The 15935-nt window shown below is 40.5% G+C and overlaps 1 protein-coding gene across 1 annotated transcript in view; it reads right to left on the minus strand.

The window, feature by feature from the left end:
- LOC138301691 (deleted in malignant brain tumors 1 protein-like) overlaps positions 1-15935 on the minus strand; it is a 592703-nt gene that overhangs the window by 282436 nt on the left and 294332 nt on the right. The window contains exons 8-9 of the mRNA XM_069242207.1: positions 11921-11965; positions 5222-5266 (exon numbers count right to left, since the gene is read on the minus strand). Coding sequence (XP_069098308.1) covers positions 5222-5266; positions 11921-11965 — 90 coding nt within the window. The remainder of the gene's footprint in view (positions 1-5221; positions 5267-11920; positions 11966-15935) is intronic.

Below are 15935 nucleotides of genomic sequence, written 5' to 3' on the forward strand. Positions count from 1 at the left end.
TCATTTCAGGGCAAAAACATTTATTAAGTATTTCCTAAATTAACACACATTTTAGTTGTCTACCATTAAAAAGTGGGGAACATTTTTCTAATTTTAGTGCCCTCTAACATAGATCTCACTGAAGCCTCCAAGGAACATAGTAATAATTTGGCCTGTTTGTTTCAAAAGAAAATTCTAGACATCTATTTAGCTTTTCCAGATATAACCACCCAGAATTATGACCTTGCAGGCCAGGCTCAGGTTCTAAACTCCAGAGATCCTCTATTAGATTTTCCGTCCGTTAAGGAGAAATCGGTAACCAACTTGTTACACATTATAAGATCAGGATCTCCACTGGACCCTGCCCCTCCTCACATATTTTGGCATTAGGTACAGACAAGATTGCCCCTGCTCTGACTAAGGCCCTAAACAAGTCTTTAATAAGAGGCCTTATTCCGTCACATTGGAAACATGCTTTCATTAAACCTTTACTTAAAAAGCCTCATCTATATACAGGCCTATTGAGTAACTATAGACCAATTTCTCTCTTGCCTATAGCAGCTAAACTGATTGAAAAACATTTCAATAGACATCTGTCAGGTTTTCTTGAAGAACACAAGATCCTTCATCGTACTCAAATGGGCTTCAAACCTCAACATAGTATAGAGACTGCACAGTTTTAGCAAGAAACATTTTTAAAAATCTCCTAGTTTTGCAACAGATGACAGATTATATGGCAAATGCAGCAAATCAAAGGTTATGTGGAAAATGCTGCAGCAACAGAATTTCATAATTCCAGTGACCATGCATAAATATAAAGGAGCCTCTGGTCAGCCCTCTTCATCCGCCTATCTTCTTAAATCAATGACATTTGTCTTTGGTCCACTTTAGCGTGAGGCAATGGATTAGCCTACTTCAGCTATTGGCTAACTTAATTGTGAATGATGGTATTTTACAGGAGTACAATTTTATACAAATCTGTATCCTTCAGTGCCAGATATTATCATGGCAATTTGTGTTTTTTTAGACAAAATGTGCATTTTAGTTTGCCTTATTGTGTGTTTCAAGTTGTATTTTTTTTCTCTTTATTTTCTCCTTTAGGCTTTTCCTGAATTTAGCAAACAAAATCTAGGGACTTATGAGCTCTTCGATAACTTCATTAATTTAACTGTTTGTCCGGTCTGTACTTCTTTTGTAATGAACGTTCACATGCATACCATTGTGTTACATTGTCATTCCAGCTCTTGTCACACATCATCATTATCAGGGAATTAACATTTCTATAAGTACCTCTGCATTCTTCCTAGTGAACAGTATGTAATGAAGAATATTTTAGTTGGTTAACAGAGATGATGCCTAATTAGACGTCTGCTACTCAGGCTCCTACTACGTTCATCATCAGAAGATGTGGTACCACACTCTCCTCACCCACTCCTGGGCCACTGGGATGACTTGGGCCCAGTCTTTCATGTTCTTTTTCAGTACTGTGGGCAGGAGAGGTAGGGACAGAAAGGTGTATAGGAGTACCAAAACCTAATTCAGACAGATGGTATCTTCAAGGGAGCCAAAAAATTACACACTGCATGTTCTCTGTGGTGGCGCTCAGACTGAGTCAAGGTTCTCCCCGTTGTTGGAAGATACCCTATGCCAACTCTGAGTGTAACTACCATTTGTGATCTGCTAGGCAGCAGTGGCTGAGTTTGTCCACCCTAGCGTTATTGATCCCACCAGGTGATGGGTGACCAGCAAGATGCCCTGAGACTCAGCCACTTCCTGGGATATAGCATCTCCTGGCACAGCACCCTGATCCCATACTGCCCTGTTTGTTGCAGTACCATCTAGAGGTTGTGTTATCCATGAGACCCCGTACTTGTTTCCCCTTGATGGTCAGGAGAAATGCCTTCAGTGCCAAGCAAATTTCTTGCAACTCCAACAAATTTATGTGGAGGCATCGCTGCTTGGCTCCAGTCTTCTGTTCCCTGCATTTCCCAGTTGGCCTCCCCTTCCCAGCAATGTTAATTCCTTCATCGCAAATAGCTTTGGGTGGGGCAGTAGAGAGATTTGTAACTGATCCAGTTGTGGTTAAGCTACCACCATTGCTGGTATTTTGTGGTCACCTTCAACCACTGGATAGTCTCCGAAAAATCCCCGATAGATACTGAGCCCACTAAGACTTAAGATCCCACTACAGAATCCCCAGGCGCCACCAGGTGTTGTCCAATAGTAGGATGCAGGAGACCAGGTGGCCCAGAAGCCTCAAAGCTTTTCTCAGTGAGACCCATGTTAAGGGTTGAAACATAGGGGTCATATCCCAAATACCCTGGGCTCATTGAGGAAGATAAGAGGCTCTGAAAAACAATGCTCAGAATTGTTCTGATGAAGGGAAGCCATTGTGAAAAAGGTCACATGTGATTTCTGCACATTGATGGAAAAGCCCGATGATGTCAGCACGTCAGCCCTCATCTGAAGGTGGCTTACTACTGTTTGAAGTGAGCCCACCTTTAGTAGCCAGTCGTTGAGTGTTAGAACTGTCATCCTTAGGGTGGTCTTTCCCCAAACGTTTTTCCTGCTGACCTCCTGTTTTTGCTGATTCTTTTTTTTGGCCTAAGGACTCTGAGTTCTTTATAACTTCTGAACAGTGCTAAACTGCATGCGTTTCTCCCCTAATCATCGTCAAATTGGAATATTTATTTCACTTGTAAGTCTCTTGTAAAGTGGTAAACCACATACTCAGAGTTTGTAAATTAAAAGCCACTAGTGGGCCTGCAGCACTGCTTGTGCCATCAACACAAGTAGCCCTAAAAGCATGTCTCAGGCCTGCCACTAGAGAGCCTGTTTGTGCAGTTTCGCTGCCAGTTCAACTTGCCATTTAAGACCCTTTGCTAAGCCTTCAACTCCCCTTTTATTATACATACATCATTCCTGAGGTAGGCCCTTCGTAGCCCATAGGTCAGGTTGCTACATAACTAAAAGGTAGGACATTTATGTTTAGGTTTTACGTATCCTGGTAGTGAAAAACTCCCAAAATGGTTTTCACTACTGTGAGGCCTAATCCTCTCATAGGTTAACATAGGGAATTCCTTAGAACACTTTTAAGCTCTTACAGCTCAGTGTGTCTGCAGCCTGTCTCCAATACACATCTAGGGTGGGTGAAACCGACACTTTATGCATTCCCTCAAGAAAGCTACAAGCAGAGGATGGTTAGGTATGTCTGGGTGCTCGTCTACATTCATCTGCATTCTTATGGCTCTTCCTGGGAGGGAAGGGTAGGAGAGGCTGACACACCAGGATAGGCAATGCCTGTTCCCACACAAAGGGCTGATAACACCCTACTGATAGTCTGGAGCCTGGGCTGAGGAAGAAAGGATACTTGTGCAATTCAAAGACCCTTCTTTGAAGTCACCCCCACTTCAAAGACTCATTTGGGAATAATTACTGGGTTTCTGACCTCACCAAATCAGACACTTTTGGACCTAAAACTGGACGCTGTCGGAAGACCTGCTTTGCTGCATTAATGACTGTTACTCTGCTGGAATGCTGGCATGAAAGTACTGCAGTCTGCTGTTCTCTGACCTTGCTGGGGGAGAGCTGGACGCTTCCTTGCACCCCAAGAGATCTCCAAGGGCTTGTTGGATTCCCTCCTGTTGCTAAAGATGCTTGGATTTCGAATTCACTATCCCTGCTCCTGATTCTTGTTCACTGGAAGTAGACCCAGATACTTGCACCAGTAAAATCAATGCATGTTCTGCTTGCTGGAAGAGGCAACTGGTGCATTGATCCTCTTGCAGGGCTAACATCAGTGCACCACATTGGGGTCCGGGCAGCATCTCTAGAACTGCCACAATGACCGAGGCATCCTCTGCCTGCTGGAAGTGGCACCCAGTGTATCAGCATCAACACACCACTGCAATCAATGCATCACCGCCATTGCTGAAGGAAGATCAATACATCTCTTGGACAGCATTGAGAAACCTGGGGCATCGGCTTCGGAATCAATGCATTGCAATTTGTATGCTCATCTTCGGAAACCAAGGCAGCACCATCAACATGTGAAAAATCAATGCATCCCTTGACTACAAAAGTGACATCAACACATCTACTGATGCAGTAACTCCACACCTTATGTTGCAAACAGGATCAAGGTACTCAGTTCCCTGGGCCTGTGTTGCTCTTGTACTCAGCTTTCAGTTTAAAATATATATTTTTTTTTTACTGCAAACATATGTCTCTCACGTATAGTTCACATGAGGTTTCCTCTTTTGTTCTTTTTATTATGGTGGCATATGCAATTTGCAATAGAATTGTCTTGTAACAAAAGAAATAGTCGCTGCAACAGTTTGAAAAGATGAGATATGTAATCTTTGAGAATGCTTGATTACTTAGCAAATTGCTTACAACTGATCTGATTCAGCATATCGATTGGGAGACAAATACTTTAGTCCATGAAATGCTTTTCAAGGAAAAGAAAAAATCAATTATTTTTTAAAAGAAGAAACATTATAATCGTGCATGGAGCTGGATTAACCTTTTCTCTGTACACCTTACCTATTGTTATAGGATATCTTACTAGGGAGCCATGTGTTATCTGTTGGGAAATGAATCTGGTTTTAAAGGTAATAATGTTTAAGAGATGCTGAACCAATACATTTTACAAAGAAACTTTGATTCACATTCTTCTCGAAGAGAATTTGGGTGATTTTGTTGGGAGACATTTGTAGTATGAGACATGTTTAAGATATCAGAGCAGCTCTTCATTTCTGGAAAAAAAAAGAGTCCATCAGGAGATTTAAACCTTGTATGGACTGCCATTTGATTTAGAAAAGAAGAAAGTTGTTTCCAAAAGATCATGTTTAATCAGCTGAGGATCTATCCCTTTTGAGCCTATCAGGAAATCCATTCTGTGTTTCAGTGTTCCTGCATAGAATTTCGTGTGCAACCTATAGGAAGGTTAGTGTTTTAATCAAGTAAACATGCCAACACATCCTATGGAACTCCTTGGCAAACAAGGCTGAAAAAAACCCATACTCTGCCTTTATGATAGATAGGGCCACATTTGAATGTGATCGAAACAAATGAAAAAGAGCATGATTGAAACCAACACAATATGTATATACACAATGAAATTAACAGTAAATAAATGCATACATAAACAAACGTGTCTGATCGTATTAAAAAGCAGTTTTCCTTGTTACATAAAACAATTAAAAGCTTAGAAAAAATTTCACTGAAAACTAATACCTACCATCAGCCGTTTCTGCTTTTGTAGTTATTGCATTATCTTCTGTAACTAGAGTAGACATAAGGAATTAGTAGGCTGTCTGAGAACGTATTTGGATTTCTGTGTAACTTTCATCAAGACAGGCAACATATACTATAAGCTAAGTATATAAATTTCCCTTTGTTCATTTATTAGAAAGGACAATTTGCTGCAGAAAACAAATGTAATAATTTCAATGAGACACAATGAGTATTTTCATGTTAATTTTTGGTTGTATAAATACGACCTGTACTGTCACTGGAGTTACTTTCAGCCCTTCCCTCTCTGACCTAAATGTATTGACTGTTTTCCCAGCCCAAACCAACATTAGCATGTAGTCCTCTCCGGCATTTAAATGTTGCTTATGATGAAACAGCCTCTCTCCCAAGGCGTCTACATTTCTCTGAGCTCAAACACTGTCTTTAATAAGTCATGCACTATTAATGTTACTCTTATTCTTCAGGACTTGGTGAGACAAAGACATCCATTCTCCTGTACTAAAAGAAGGATAAAACTCTACTACCTGTTGCGTTTATTACAATTGTTTTTTTACAGGTTGCTTTAATATTGTGGTAAAATGTTCAAAATAGAAGAAAGTGCATGGCTGTTTCTAAAGAGATCTCAGTATTGCTTCTTCTGCCAAATAGAGGTAGAGGGAGCCATTGTGTTTCTGTGGTCATTGCTAGTCAGACCCAGTTTACATTTTGATAAAGCACAACAATGACTTGAAACCCCTTCATGGGTCTGGGGAGCAGGAACGTTGCCTAGTCAATGTTAGGGAGGTGTGAGTCTGAGGTTTCTCAACATGCAACTCGGTTTACCCAACTAAAAAGAGATTGTGTGGGCTGCAGCAAAGGAGGTGGTGGGGGATAGACAATAAAAGCTTCAATGGACTTTAATTTATTGTTAGTTTGAAAAGTTATGATCTTCTTAGTTATATTCGTATCCTCATGGAGACATAAACCACAACACAAGTTAACACAGTACTCAGAGTATTATTGATATGCAAAGTGCAGTATACTGTTATTAAAATGTGTTCAGCTTGAACTTAAGTACCTGTAAGTACTCTTTCAAAAAGAATTCAACAGTTTGCAATTGACTACTTCATTTCACTACATTGATTCTTTCGCATTGGTCTAGTACTATCATTGTCTTGTACTGTTCAATGAGTCAACATGTTGCATTCAACAGGTTTGTATACATATTGTTAGCAGTCTGTTGTTGTACACACAAGCCAAGCAGTCTAATTTTGCACTGATAAACCTATGCAATACTTACAAAAACGTGTAAGCTAAACAGGATTGATGTGCAAAACATCTCAGGACTGATTTTATTTATTCTCTTTCAAAGCAACACATAAACATTCACAAGTGTGTTCCATTAATAAGACTGCCCTCTCTGACGCCTATAGTATACTGACAAATATCAGTTCGGGGCAAAAAATGTTATTAAGTATTTCCTAAATGAATATACATTTTAGTTGTCTACCATTAAAAAGTGGGGAACTTTTTTCTAATTTTAGTGCTCTCTCACACCGATCTCACTGAATCCTCCAATGAGCATAGTAATAATTTGGCCTGTTTGTTTCAAAAGAAAATTCTAGACATCTATTTAGCTTTTCCAGATATAACCACCCAGAATTACGAACTTGCAAGCCAGGCTCATGTTCTAAACTCCAGAGATCCTCTATTAGATTTTCCACCCTTTACGGAGAATTCGGTAACAAACTTGTTACACATTATAAGATCAGGATCTCCACTGGACCCTGCCCCTCCTCACATTTTGGCATTAGGTACAGACATGATTGCCCCTGCTCTGACTAAGGCTCTTAACAAGTCTTTAATAAGAGTCTTTATTCTGTCACATTGGAAACATGCTTCATTAAACCTTTACTTAAAAAGCCTCATCTAGATAAACCCCTATTGAGTAACTATAGACCAATTTCACTCTTGTCTATAGCAGCTAAACTGATTGAAAAACATGTCAATAGACATCTGTCAGTTTTTCTTGAAGAACACAAGATCCTTCATCATACTCAAACGGGCTTCAAACCTCAAGATAGTATCGAGTCTGCACAGTTTTAGCAAGAAACATTTCTTTAAAAAATCTCCCAATTTTGCAACAGATGACAGATTATATGACAAATGCAGGAAATCAAAAGTTACGTGGAAAATGCTGCAGCAACAGAACTGCATAATTCAAGTGACCATGCATAAATATAAAGGAGCCTCCAATCAGCCCTCTTCATCCAGCTATCTTCTTAAGTCAATGACATTTGTCTTCAGTCCACTTCACCGTGAGGCAATGGATCAGCATACTTCAGCTGTTGGCTAACTTCATTGTGAATGATCGTATTTTACAGGAGTACAACTTTACACAAATCTTGTTTGCTTCAGTAACAGATATTATCATGGCAATTTGTGTTTTTTGAGATATTTGCTTTTTAGTTTGCCTTCAAGTTGTATTTTTTTTCTTTATTTTCTTCTTTAGGCTTTTCCTGAATTTGGCAAACAAAATCTAAGGACTTATAATCTATTTGATAACTTCATTGATTTAACTGTTTGTCCGGTCTGTACTTCTTTTGTAATGAACTTTCACATGCATACCATTGTGTTACATTGTCATTCCAGCTCTTATCACACATCATCATTTTCAGGGAATTAACATTTCTACAAGTACCTCTGTATTCTTCCTAGCAAACAGTATTTAATGAAGAATATTTTAGTTGGTTAACAGAGATGATGCCTAATTAGACATCTGCTACTCAGGCTCCTACTACGTTCATCATCAGAAGATGTGGTACCACACTCTCCTCACCCACTCCTGGGCCACTGGGATGACTTTGGTCCAGTCTTTCATGTTCTTTTTAAGTACTGTGGGTAGGAGAGGTAGGGGCAGAAAGGCGTACAGGAGTTCCAAAAACTAATTCAGACAGATGGTATCTCCAAGGGAGCCAAAAAATTGCACACTGCATGTTCTCTGTGGTGGCGCTCAGACTGAGTCAAGGTTCTCCCCTTTGTTGGAACATACCCTATGCCACCTCTGAGTGTAACTGCCATTTGTGATCTGCTAGGCAGCAGTGGCTGAGTTTGTCCACCATAGCGTTATTGATCCCACCAAGTGATGGGTGACCAGCAAGATGCCCTGAGACTCAGCCACTTCCTGACATATAGCACCTCCTGGCACAGCACCCTGATCCCGTACTGCCCTGTTTGTTGCAGTACCATATAGAGGTTGTGTTATCCATGAGAACCTGTACTTGTTTCCCCTTGATGGTGAGGAGAAATGCCTTCACCTTCAGGGCCAAGCAAATTTTTTGCAACTCCAACAAATTTATGTGGAGGTGAGTCGCTGCTGGGCATCAGTCTTTTGATCTCTGCATATCCCAGTTGGCCTCCCCTTCCCAGCAATATTAATTCCATCACCACCCCTAGATTTGGGTGGGGCAGTAGATAGTTTTGTAACTGGTAAACGTTTGATTATGCTGCCACCATTGCAGGTCTTTTGTAGTCACCTTCAACCACTGGATAATCTCTGAAAAATCCCCGATAGATACTGAGCCCACTAAGACTTAAAATCCCACTACAGAATCCCCAGGTGCCACCTGGTGTTGTCCAAAACTAGGATGCAGGAGACCAGGTGGCCCAGAATCCTCAAAGCTTTTCTCATTGAGACGCATGTTCAGGGTTGAAACATAGGGGACATATCCCAAAACCCGGCACTAATTGAGGCAGATAGAAGGCTCTGAAAAGCAGTGTTCAGAATTGTTCTGAAGACGGGAAGCCATTGTGAAAAATTTCACATGTGATTTCTGCACATTGATGGAAAAGCCCGATGATGTCAGCATGTCAGCCATCGTCTGAAGGTGGCTTACTACTGTTTGAAGTGAGCCCACCTTCAGTAGCCAGTCGTTGAGTGTAAAACCTGTCATCCTTAGGTTGGTCTTACCCCAAACCTTTTGTCTGCTTACCTCCTGTTTTTTGCTGGTTCTTTTTATTGGCCTAAGGACTCTCAGCTCTTTATAACTGCTGACCAGTGCTAAACTGCATGCATTCCTCCCGTAAACATGGTGAAATTGGTGTATCCACAATTGGCATATTTAATTCACTTGTAAGTCTTTTGTAAAGTGGTATACCACATACTCAGAGTCTGTTAACTAAAAGCTTCTAGTTGTGCTGCAGCACTGCTTGTGCCACAAACACAAGTATCCCTTAAACCACGATCAGGCCTGCCACTGGAGAGCCTATGTGTGCAGTTTCACTGGCAGTTCAACTTGCCATTTAAAAACCCTTTGCCAAGCCTTCAACTCCCCTTTTATTATACATACATAATTCCTAAGGTAGGCCCTTCGTAGCCCATAGGTCAGGTTGGTATGTAACTAAAAGGTAGGACATGTATGTTTAAGTTTTACGTATCCTGGTAGTGAAAAACTCCCACATTCATTTTCACTATTGTGAGGCCTACTCCTCTTATAGGTTAACATTGGGGATTCCTTATAATACTTTTAAGCTCTTACAGCTCAGTGTGTCTGCAGCCTGTCTCAAATACACATCTGGGGTGGGTGACACATACACTTTATTTATTCCCTCAAGAAGGCTACAAGCATAAGATGGTTAGGTATGTCTGGGTGCTCGTCTACATTCATCTGCATTCTTATGGCTCTTCCTGGGGGGGAAGGGAAGGAGTGGCTGACACACCTAGTTAGGGAGTGCCTGTTACCACACAAAGGGCTGATAACACCCTACTGATAGTCTGGAGCCTGGGCTGAGGAAGAAAGGATACTTGTGCAATTCAAAAACGGTTCATTGAAGTCACCCCCAGTTCAAAGACTCATTAGGGTATATTTAATGGGTCTCTGACCCCACCAAATCAGACACTTCTGGACCTACAACTGGACGCTGTCATAAGACCTGCTTTGCTGCATTAATGACCGTTACTCTGCTGGATTTCTGACATGAAAGTACTGATTTTCTGCTGTGCTGTGCTGCACTGCAGTCTGCTGTTCTCAGACCTTGCTGAGGGAGAGCTGGACTCTGCCTTGCACTCCAAGAGATCTCGATGGGCTTGTTGGCTTCCTTCCTGTTGCTAGAGATGCTAGGATATCAAATTCTCTGTCCCTGCTCCTGTGCCTTGTTCACTGGAAGTAGACCCAGATAGTTGCACTAGTAAAATTATTGCTTGTTCTGCTTGCTGGAAGAGGCAACTGGCGCATTGACCCTCTTGCAGCACTAAAAACAGTGCACCGCACTGGTTTCCGTGCAGCATCTCCAGAACTGTCACAATGACTGAGGCATCCTCTGCCTGCTGGAAGTGGCACCCAGTGCATCAGCGTCAACGCACCACTGAAATCACTGCATCACCGCCAGTGCTGAAGGAAGATCAACACATCTCTTTGACAGCATTGAGAAACCCGGGGCATCGGCTTCGGAATCAATGCATGGCAAGTTAGATGCTCAGCTTCGGAAACCAAGGCAGCGCCATGAACGTGTGAAAAAACAACTCATCCCTTGACTACAGGAGTGACATCAAAACATTTACTGATGCATCAACCCCACATCTTATGTTGCAATCAGGATCAAGGTACTCCGTTCACTGGGCCTGTGTTGCTCTTGTACTCTGCTTTCAGTTTAAAATATATATATATTTTTTTTACTGCAAACATATGTCTCTAACATATAGTTTGCATGAGGTTTCCTCTATTTTTCTTTTTATCGTGGCATATGCAATTTGCAATAGAATTGTCTGGCAATAAAACAAATAGCCACTGCAACAGTTTGAAAAGATTAGATGTATAGGCTTTGAGAATGCTTGATTTCTTAGCGCATTGCTTACAACTGATCTGATTCAGCATAACGATTGGGAGATGAATACTTTAGTCCATGAGATGCTATTCAATGAAAAGAAAAAAGCTATTACTTTTTAAAAGAAGAAACATTATAATCGTATATGAAACTGGTTTAACCTTTTCTCTCTGTACACCCTCCCTATTGTTTTAGGATATCGTACTAGGGAGCCATGTGTTATCTATTGGGAAATGAATCCGGTTTTAAAGACAATAATGTTTAAAATGATGCTGAACCAATACATTTTGCAAAGAAACTTTGATTCACAATCTTTTCAAAGAGAATTTGGGTGATTTTGTTGGAAGAGACTTGTAGAATGAGATATGTTTAGGTTATCGGAGCAGCGCTTAATTTCTGGCAAAACAAAACAGTCCATCATGAGATTTAAACCTTGTATGGATTGTCATTTGATTTAGAAAAGAATAACTTTTTTTTTGTAAAACATCATGTTTATCAGCTTAGGATTCATCCCTTTTGAGCCTATCACGAAATCCATTCTGTGCTTCAGTGTTCCTGCATAGAACCTCATCTGCAACCAATAGGAAGGTTAGTGTTTTAATCAAGTAAACTTGCCAACACATCCTATGGAACTCCTTGGCAAACAAGGCTGATAAAGAAACATACTCTGCCTTTATGATAGATGGGGCCACCTTTGAATGTGGACAAAACAAATGAAAAAGAGCTTGATTTAACACAACACAATATGCATATACACAATGAAATTAACAGTAAATAAATGCATACATAAACAAACGTGTCTGATCGTATTAAATAGCAGTTTGCCTTGTTACATAAAAAACTTAATAGCTTAGAAAATATTTCACTTAAAACTAATACCTACCATCAGCCGTTTCTGCTTTTGTAGTTATTGCGTTATCTTCTGTAACTAGAGCAGACATAAGGAATTAGTAGGCTGTCTGAGAACGTATTTGGATTTCTGTGTAACTTTCATCAAGACAGGTAACATATACTATAAGCTAAGTATATCAATTTCCCTTTGAAAATGTATTAGAAAGGACAATTTGCTGCAGAAAACAAATGTAACCAGATCAATGAGTCACAATGAACATTTTCATGTTCATTTTTTGGTTGTATAAATAAGACCTGTACCGTCCATACAGTTACTTTCAGCCCTTCCCTCTCTGACCTAAAAGCATTGACTATTTTCCCAGCGCAAACCAACATTAGCATGTAGTCCTTTCCGGCCTTTAAGTGTTGCTTATGTTCAAACAGCCCCTCCCAAGGCCATCTACATTTCTCTGAGCTCAAACGCTGTCCCCAATAAGTCATGTTACTCTTAATGTTACTCATATTCTTCATGACTTGGTGAGACAAAGACATCCATTCTCCCGTACTAAAAGAAGGAAAAAACTCTCCTACCTGTTGCGTTTCTTACAGTTGTTTTTTTATAGGTTGCTTTAGTATTGTGGTAAAATGTTCAAAATAGAAGAAAGTGCATGGCTGTTTCTAGAGAGATCTCAGCATTGCTTTTTCTGCCAAATAGAGTTAGAGGGATCCATTGTGCTTGTGCGGTCATTGCTAGTCAGACCCAGTTGACATTTTGATAAAGCACAACAACGACTTGAGACACCTTCATGGGTCTGGGAGCAGGATTGTTGCCTAGTCAATGTTAGGGAGGTGTGAGTCTGAGATTTCTCAACAAGTAACTTGGTTTACCCAACTAAAAAGAGAGTGGGTGGGCTGCAGCAAAGGTGGTGGTGAGGGATGGACAATGACTGGTTCAATGGGCTTTAATTTATTGTTAGTTTGAAAAGTTATGATATTCTTCGTTATATTTATATCCTCATGGAGACATAAACTGCAACACAAGTTAACACAGTACTCAGAGGATTATTGATATGCAAAGTGCAGTATATTGTTATTAAAACATGTTCAGCTTGAACTTAAGTCCCTGTAAGTACTCTTTCACAAAGAATTCAACAGTTTTCACTTGACTACTTTATGTCACTACATTGATTTTTTCGCATTGGTCTAGTAATATCATAGTCTTGTACTGTTCAATGAGTCAACATGTTGCATTCAACAGGTCTGTATACATATTGTTAGCAGTCTGTTGTTGTACCCACAAGCCAAACAGTCTAATTTTGCACAGATAAACCTATGCAATACTTAAAAACGTCTACGTTAAACAGGATTGATGTGCAAAACGTCTCAGGACTGATTTTATTTATTCTCTTTCAAAGCAACACATAAATCTTCACAAGAGTGTTCCATTAAAAAGAGTGACCTTTCTGAGGCCCATAGCATACTGATGAATATCTTTTCAGAGCAAGAATGTTATTAAGTATTTCCTAAATTAACATACATTTTAGTTGTCTACCATTAAAAAGTGGGGGAATGTTTTTCTAATTTTAATGCCCTCTCACACCAATCTCACTGAAGCCTCCAAGGAGCATAGCAATAGTTTGGCCTGTTTGTTTCAAAAGAAAATTCTAGACATGTATTTAGCTTTTCCAGATATAACTACCCAGAATGACGACCTTGCAGGCCAGGCTCAGGTTCTAAACTCCAGAGATCCTGTATTAGATTTTCCGCACTGTACGGAGAAATTGGTGACAAACTTGTTACACATCATAAGAACAGGATCTCCACTGGACCCTGCCCCTCCTCACATTTTGGCATTCGGTACAGACATGATTGCCCCTGCTCTGACTAAGGCTCTTAACAAGTCTTTAATAAGAGTCTTTATTCTGTCACATTGGAAACATGCTTCATTAAACCTTTACTTAAAAAGCCTCATCTAGATAAACCCCTATTGAGTAACTATAGACCAATTTCACTCTTGTCTATAGCAGCTAAACTGATTGAAAAACATGTCAATAGACATCTGTCAGTTTTTCTTGAAGAACACAAGATCCTTCATCATACTCAAACGGGCTTCAAACCTCAAGATAGTATCGAGTCTGCACAGTTTTAGCAAGAAACATTTCTTTAAAAAATCTCCCAATTTTACAACAGATGACAGATTATATGACAAATGCAGGAAATCAAAAGTTATGTGGAAAATGCTGCAGCAACAGAACTGCATAATTCAAGTGACCATGCATAAATATAAAGGAGCCTCCAATCAGCCCTCTTCATCCAGCTATCTTCTTAAGTCAATGACATTTGTCTTCGTTCTACTTCACCGTGAGGCAATGGATCAGCTTCTTCAGCTGTTGGCTAACTTCATTGTGAATGATCTTATTTTACAGGAGTACAACTTTACAGAAATCTTGTTTCCTTCAGTAAAAGATACTATCATGGCAATTTGTGTTTTTTGAGACAAAATGTGCTTTTTATTTTGCCTTATTGTGTGTTTCAAGTTGCAGTTTTTTTCTTTATTTTCTTCTTCAGGCTTTTCCTGAACTTGGCAAACAAAATCTAAGGACTTATAATCTATTTGATAACTTCATTGATGTAACTGTTTGTCCTGTCTGTACTACTTTTGTAATGAACTCTCACATGCATACAATTGTGCTACCTTGTCATTTCAGCTCTTATCACACATCATCATTTTCAGGGAATCAACATTTCTACAAGTACCTCTGAATTCTTCCTAGCAAACAGTATTTAATGACAGCTATTTTAGTTTGTTAACAGAGATGATGCCTAATTAGACATCTGCTACTCAGGCTCCTACTATGTTCAGCATCAGAAGGTGTGGTACCACACTCTCCTCGCCCACTCCTGGGCCACTGGGATGACTTTGGCTCAGTCTTTCATGTTCTTTTTCAGTACTGTGGGCAGGAGAAGTAGGGGCATAAAGGCGTACAGTGGTTCCAAAACCTAATTCAGACAGATGATATCTCCAAGGGAGCCACCAAAATGCACACTGCACATTCTCTGTGGTGGTACACAGACTGAGTCAAGGTTCTCCCCGTTGTTGGAAGATACCCTATGCCAACTCTGAGTGTAACTAACATTTATGATCTGCTAGGCAGCAGTGGCTGAGTTTGTCCACCCTAGTGTTAAAGATCCCACCAGGTGATGGGTGACCAGCAAGATGCCCTGAGACTCCCACTTCCTGAGATATAGCACCTCCTGGCACAGCACCCTGATCCTACACTGCCTTGTTTGTTGCAGTACCATATAGAGGCTGTGTTATCCATTAGACCCCGTACTTGTTTCCCCTTGATAGTTAGGAGAAATGCCTTCAGTGCCAAGCAAATTTCTTGCAACTCCAACAAATTTATGTGGAGGCTTGTCGCTGCTCTGCTCCAGTCTTCTGTTCTCTGCATATCCCAATTGGCCTCCCATTACCAGCAATGTTAATTCCATCATCACCATTAGCTTTGGGTGGGGCAGTAGAGAGTTTTGTAACTGGTCCAATTGTGGTTCAGCTGCCACCATTGCAGGTCTTTTGTGGTCACCTTCAACCACTGGATAGTCTCTGAAACATCCCCAATAGATACTGAGCCCACTAAGACTTAAAATCCCACTACAGAATCCCCAGGTGCCACCAGGTGTTGTCCAAGAGTAGGATGCAGGAGACCAGGTGGCCCAGAAGCCTCAAAGCTTTTCTCAGTGAGACCCATGTTAAGGGTTGAAACATAAGGGTCATGTCCCAAATACCCTGGGCTTATTGAGGCAGATCGGAGGCTCTGAAAAACAGTGTTCAGAATTGTTCTGATGAAGGGAAGCCATTGTGAAAAAGGTCACATGTGATTTCTGTACATTGATGGAAAAACCCAATGATGTCAGCATGTCAGCCATCGTCTGAAGGTGGCTTACTACTGTTTGAAGAGAGCCCACCTTCAGTAGCCAGTCGTTGAGTGTTAGACCTGTCATCCTTAGGGTGGTCTTACCCCAAACGTTTTGCCTGCTTACCTCCTGTTTTTGCTGATTCTTTTTAT

This window comes from Pleurodeles waltl, chromosome 6, assembly GCF_031143425.1.
Source record: "Pleurodeles waltl isolate 20211129_DDA chromosome 6, aPleWal1.hap1.20221129, whole genome shotgun sequence".
Taxonomy (NCBI): Eukaryota; Metazoa; Chordata; class Amphibia; order Caudata; family Salamandridae; genus Pleurodeles; species Pleurodeles waltl.